This window comes from Caloenas nicobarica, chromosome 2, assembly GCF_036013445.1.
Source record: "Caloenas nicobarica isolate bCalNic1 chromosome 2, bCalNic1.hap1, whole genome shotgun sequence".
Lineage (NCBI taxonomy): Eukaryota > Metazoa > Chordata > Aves > Columbiformes > Columbidae > Caloenas > Caloenas nicobarica.
In genome coordinates, this window is record NC_088246.1 from 76,784,119 (window position 1) to 76,790,497 (window position 6,379).

Here is a 6,379-nt window from a genome sequence, read left to right on the forward strand (position 1 = left end):
TTGCCAGCACGCGTGATCCACCCGCTACACCGGGGGACCTCCCCGGCGGGTCGGAGAAAGCGTGCGAGTTCTCGGACTCGACCCCTGTAGCCCTATAAAATTAGTTGCATTTTATATGGGGGTGTGGGATGGCAAGGGATAGCGAGAAGTTTTAAAACCCAGACGTCTGGCAGGCTTGAGGAGCAGCAGACACTGTTGCCTGGGGCTCCGCAGTGTGGACGACCCCCTCACACACACCCACGCCGGCACCCGGTGGCATCAGTGCCCGTGTGCCCCGGGGCTTAGAGGCGGAGCTCTGGGCTGGCAGCCGCTCCCCTCGCCCCTCGGTCGTGCCGGGGAGCGGAGGGCAGACCTGCGCCTGCGGGGCCGGAAGAGCCCCGGGGAGGCGGCAAACGGTGTCACTGGGTGCCGAGGGTCCGGCGGCGAGAGCAAGCCGGTGATGGTGCGGCAGCAGCAGTGGCAGCAGCAGGAGCGTCTCCTGCCCAGATGACGTGTGGACAGAGCCCAGCTGGAAACGGGGTGGTCTCTCTGTCTTCCCCCTCTCGCTCCCCCTCTGACTCTCTCTATCTCTGCTGATTTCTCGGCCGGATTCAGAGGGGTCTGCGGGGAAAGAAAAAAAAGAAAGAAAGAGCAAGATTCAAGGAACCGATAGGCAGTCACTCTATGCCTTTGCGCAAGCAAAAAGTGTGTATGAAAGAATAACAGCGCGGAAGAGATTGGAAGGGGGGGCTCTTGCGCTTCCTCCCCTTGCCGGATTAGGCAGCGGGATGGTCCCCAGGTGGGGGGCAGAGGAGGAAGCGAAGCGGCGCTGAGCGGAGCCTCCGCGGGCGGGGGCCGGGCCGGGCCGGTCCATCCCGCCCAGTGCCTGGCTCCGACGGAAAGCGGAGGAGCCATTGCGCAAGGGACCGCGGGTAGGGATGCGCAGGGCGCTGCCGCCGCCCCGCCGCCGCCCGCCGCACTGAGGAGGTGCCCGGAGGACAGCAGCTCCCACTGCCCCCCCGCTCTCCCCCTGCGGGGCGCCCCCCGCCCCGGTACCCACCCCGCCCGGCTCCCCCCCTTCCCTCCCAGCCTCACCCCACCCTGTCCCATTCCCCTCCCTCTGCCAGATGACCACCGAGAGCGGCCAGCAGCGGCTGGAGCCCCCCGTCCCTCTCCGCTCCTGCAGCCCGGCTCCCGGAGCTCTCCAGATGAGCCGGCCGCCCTCCTCCGCCCTGGAGACCTCCACCTCCTCTTCCTCCACTTCCACCTCCTCCTCCTCCTCGGCAGCGGCGGCGTCCTCCAAGAGCAAGAAGGCCAGCTCTGGGCTGCGGAGGCCCGAGAAGCCCCCCTACTCCTACATCGCCCTTATCGTCATGGCCATCCAGAGCTCGCCCTCCAAGCGCCTGACACTCAGCGAGATCTACCAGTTCCTGCAGGCCCGCTTCCCCTTCTTCCGCGGCTCTTACCAGGGCTGGAAGAACTCCGTGCGCCACAACCTCTCCCTCAACGAATGCTTCATCAAGCTGCCCAAGGGCCTGGGCCGCCCGGGCAAGGGCCACTACTGGACCATCGACCCGGCCAGCGAGTTCATGTTCGAGGAGGGCTCCTTCCGACGGCGGCCCCGCGGCTTCAGGAGGAAATGCCAGGCGCTGAAGCCCATGTACCGCATGATGAACGGACTGGGCTTCGGCGCCTCCATCCTCCCGCAGGGCTTCGACTTCCAGGCGCCCCCCGCCTCCCTGGCCTGCCACTCCAACGGCTACAACCTCGACATGATGCCCAACGCCATGGCCAGCGGCTACGAGGGACTAAGCGGCGGCCACCACGTCCCGCACATGTCGCCCAACCCAGGCTCGACTTACATGGCCAGCTGCCCGGTGACTGCCAACGGGGACTACGGTCCCGACAGCAGCAGCAGCCCCGTGCCCTCCTCGCCGGCCATGGCGAGCGCCATCGAGTGCCACTCGCCCTACACGAGCCCTTCGGCCCACTGGACAGCCTCGGGGGCTTCGCCCTACATAAAGCAGCAGGGCCTCCCAGCCGCCAACGCCGCCTCCTCCGGCATCCACTCCAGCGTGCCCTCCTACTCCCTGGAGCAGGGCTACCTGCACCAGAACCCCCGCGACGACCTCTCAGGTAGGGACCCGGGGGGCGGCAGGGAGCGCGACTTTCTCCGGCGACGAGGTTTTCGCGCGGGGGAACCCTGACCTCCACGACGTAGGAAAAGGAGGGATATTGTCTGCGAGAGGGTTTTATACGCGTGGGTTGGAGCTATTCTGTTTTGGGACAGGGGGTATGTCTGGGGGGCTGTGAGTAGGACCGCGAGCATCCCTCCTTCTTGCCCAGAACCAACTCCGAGGAAAGGCAGGCTCCTTCCCGGCTCCGTCCCGACTCGCGCGTCCCTGCCGGTGCCAGCGACATGTGCGCGGTGGTGGGAGCGGGGGCAAGACCCGCCGTCCCGGGCGGCGGCTTCGCTTAGCGGGGAGCGCCGCCAGGCATTGCCGCCGCCTCGGTAAACCGCGGTCCGCGGAGACGCGTCGCAGGAGTAATCGAAAAAAGGTGTTAAATATTATCCCCTAAGCCCCGCGGGGAAAGAAAAAAAAAAGACAAAACGCAAGAACAAAACCACCAAACTGCTTATCTTGAAAAATGCGAAAGAGATTAAAGCAGATCCAACGTACTTCTGCAACCGGAGGAAAAAATTTTCTGATCTCTGTCTCCCACCCCCCCGCCCCTCCCGGCCGGTGATTACAGACAATGTCTGCTTAGAAAAATCCAAGCACAAAAATGGGTAAAAGATGTTGGGCTCTTACGTGGAAATTTTCCAAATAGCCCTTTTAAACGTGGGTCCCGGAGGTTAAGCAAACAAAGACAGTCTGGGCTGGACCACACCGAAGAGGATTTTAGCCTGACTTAACCCCTATGAGAGCGAGGTCTTGTTCAATTTTATGGGAATTTCAACAAGTAACAAATACAGGCGACCCTCAGCTCTCAGTTCCCTCCCGCCCCCTCCTTGGGCGCCTGTCAATCACTCTCCCGTCCTTCTGCGAGTCCCGTAGCCTGCCCCGGCCTCCCCACAGGCTGCTGCCGCCGCGGGGAGGGCGAGCTGGGAACCCAGCCGCTGGGGAAGCCGCTTTGCCCAGAAGGGACTTGGGGTGTCAGGGGAGAACAAGCGGTTGCAAACTTTCCTGCCTTAAAACAAACAAAAAAACCCCAAACAAAACCCACCACCTAAATAGCCCTGGTGTGACGCCTGAGAAGTGGCGGCTGCGGAGCGGGTCGCTGTCTTGTCGGCGTTTGGGCGCAGAGAGGGCTGGGGGAAAGCGGTGCCTCCCCAGAAGGGCTGCTCCGTGCCCGCAGAGTTTAATTCTGCTTAGGGTTAAGGGTTAAACTTACTTTTCTGAGATTCAGATAGTCCTTCCACTTGGTTTTGCGGGCCAGAGACAGGGGCCGCCGGGTTTAAAAGGGCATCCCCCGCCGAAATAGGTACATTTACCATTAGGAAGTTCTGCTTTGCTTTGTTGTTATTGCTGTTGTTACTTGGGGTTTTTTTTGCTGGTTTGTTTTCTTTTTCTTTCTTTTGGATTTTTTTCTCTGTTTGTTTTACTCCTTGAGGGCGCCGCGGCCCGCAGCTCGGGGCCCACGGGGCCATGCGTGGCGCGGGAGTGGGGCTGGTCCGAGCAGCGTGTCTGGGAGGCAGCTGCACCCTTCTCCTGACAGAAAAGCGAGTGGGAAAGGCGGTTCCTGGAAGAGAAATTTTCGTTTTAAAGCAACCCGAGAAAAGCTCTTCAAAACAAAAAGCAGGAGAGGAAGGGTTCTGGTCCACCCGAAGCCTCCACCACGGTTTCCGAGGATGAGGCGGTTTAAACTCGAATTATTTCTGTTCAAGGACAGATATACACGCAGACAGACAGATGTACGCTTTCTTAATGCCGAGGCTGAGCGTCTGTTTCTAGCAGCTCAGATTTAATGCCGTTTTGCAAAACGACATTTCTCTGCTTATTTTCTACAGCTTCACGATCTGGGCCCAGGACTTTAGTGGAAGCCATCCCTATTCCTTGGTTAACTAAAAAAAAAAAAAAAAAAATCCAACCTTTTATTTTTGTGCATGGGTCCAATCCTCATTCGTGTAAAATCTCTGCGGCACGACCGTTTTAGTAGAGTGAAAGGAGATGAGGAAAACCGATTCGAGCTCCTTCATTCGTAATTATTACCAGCAATAATCTTTCTCCTCCTTTCCCCACAAAAGGAATAGCAAGTGAATTTGACCTTTCCCTTTCTCTTAGTTAAATGCAAAGCAAATTCGGTGGCAACCGCTTTTGATCGGTCAATAATCCTCTAATCATGACAGCGACAGGGCCGACTTAAAATCAGACCCAAGAAAAAGAAAGGAAAAAATTGGAAACAGGAGGCTCGGTTCTGCTAAAAGGATTTTGAAGCTGGGGAGTGGGGGGAGTTAGATTTTTTTCGCACACTATTAAATCCTGCTAAATGATTGAATCAGGATTGTAATAAAGTGCCCCGGTTTATGGTGAGCATACCAGCAGGGTTATTAGAAAGCCGAGGAAATCCAGCGAAATAATCACTTTTACAAAGTGAGCTCTGCGGGGTGAAGGAGGGGACAGCGCCGGAGGAGACGGGCCCTGCGCGCCGCCTGCGCAGCCCCGCGGGCCGCAGCCGAAGGGGTCGGCTGCGCTACCCTGGGGAAACCAGGGAAGTTTCCCTCTTTTTTTTTTTTTTCTTTTTTTTTCTTCCCCCTCCCCTCACCCCCCGTCTTTCTTTTGCTGCTTTTTTTTTCATTGACTCTCAGTCAGATTTGACAAGATCCCGCTAGCCGAGTTTGACATCCACACACCAAATTAAATCCCTCTCTGGCTCTATCCTGCAGGCCTCGCTCGGGCTCCTCTCCCCGGCGGATCCCGTAGGAACCCTGCCAGACTGAAGATCCCAGCATGGCCCTACGGCGCGGTCTGGAGCGGGGGGGTGGATCTTTCACGCGGCCCTTAGACCTTAAGGCTGCCTTAGGCTGTGGGAAATTAAAACGGGAATTTGCGAGGTCATTTACATGTCGGTGCCGCGGATGTACTTCGCTTGTTGTTGTTGATGAACCATAGGGTGTCCTCGGTCTGCATCTCACGTTTGTGAACGCACACCCGCGTATAGACGTGCACGCTCGTACACACACATTCATCAATAATTACACTAATCAGCACACAATTGGATCGTGGTTAGAATTCAACCTGCAGCCGTTCAAGTCAAAAGCAAAAACCTCCCAGAGACGGGGTGGCGGGAGGATGGGCGGGGTGGGGAGCGCTGGAGACGAGGGAGCAAAGATGGGAATCACGTTCAAATGCCTGCGGCGCATCCAGAAAAACACTCCAGTCGCATCCTCACCTCGCACACACGCACTCCTTCATCTACCCCACGGCAGGGGCTGACCTAACCCCGCACGCTGCCGAACAGGCAGTGGGGCAGGCAGCAGTGCGTGTGTGCCCACACGGGAGGGGTGCCCTGCGATATGCGTGCGCCCGGGATGCGGCCACGCGTGTGCCCGTGGGCATCCGCCTCCATCCACTGTCCTCTCCCTAGCCTGTCTGCCACACGGTTGTGCAGTTCGTAACGTCCTCGCAGAGCGGGCATGGGGAGCTCGTACAAGCACGGGTACGGCTCCGAGCCCACCCGGCGACGATGGGGGACGCCGGGAGATCCACCTTCCCTTCTCACTCCGGTCGATGGGACTCGCCGCTCTGTCTGCCCGGCAAGTGGAGCAGGCTTTGCGCCGTCGGAGCGTCCAGTCCACTGTCAGGAAAGTCAGAGATGAGCTCCCAAACCTTGCAGGAGGGAGCCGAGACGGAGGGAAAATAAGTCGTGTGTCAGCCCTGCTGTAGGCATCCTCTCCTCTCTGCAGGTGAGGGAGAACGGGCTGCTCCGCCCGGGCAGAGCTACCCGACTTCTGAGCATCTCTTGTTATTTCCTTCTCTTGCAGTGGGATTGCCTCGCTACCAGCATCACCCCTCTCCAGTGTGTGACAGGAAAGATTTTGTCCTCAATTTTAATGGCATTTCTTCGTTTCACCCTTCCGCTAGTGGATCTTACTACCACCATCACCACCATCAAAGTGTCTGTCAAGATATCAAGCCCTGCGTGATGTGAAGGCAGTGCCCCAACAGAGACAATCAGGTGGCATAGAACAGAGCCGAGGTATAGACGGACCCACGCCGATTAAATATAATGTGCACTCTGATAGCATTGATAGTACACGAGTCACTTAGCAAAATTACCTAAGGAAGCAGTGTTTTCGGTCCCCCTCCAGCCCTTGAAGGACACGTACGGCCGATAGAACGGTCCAAAGCTCTTCCTAAAAGAAAAATACCTTATGTAATGTGTTGGCTTAGGTGGG

General features: G+C 58.1%; 1 protein-coding gene across 1 annotated transcript; it reads left to right on the forward strand.

Annotated features, from left to right (window-relative positions):
• Positions 1–1,106: 1,106 nt before the first annotated feature.
• FOXF2 (forkhead box F2) lies at positions 1,107–6,132 on the forward strand. Its single transcript, XM_065629813.1, has 2 exons — positions 1,107–2,115; positions 5,966–6,132. Exons 1-2 carry the CDS (start codon positions 1,107–1,109, stop codon positions 6,130–6,132), a joined length of 1,176 nt encoding a protein of 391 aa, XP_065485885.1.
• The last annotated feature ends 247 nt before the right edge of the window (positions 6,133–6,379 follow it).

Bases quoted from the DNA above. Each gene is read 5' to 3' on its own strand.
- FOXF2 (XM_065629813.1), top strand. From the start codon at position 1,107: ATGACCACCGAGAGCGGCCAGCAGCGGCTGGAGCCCCCCGTCCCTCTC. The intron at 2,116-5,965 runs GTAGGGACCCGG...CTTCTCTTGCAG, and splicing joins CCCCCGCGACGACCTCTCAG to TGGGATTGCCTCGCTACCAG.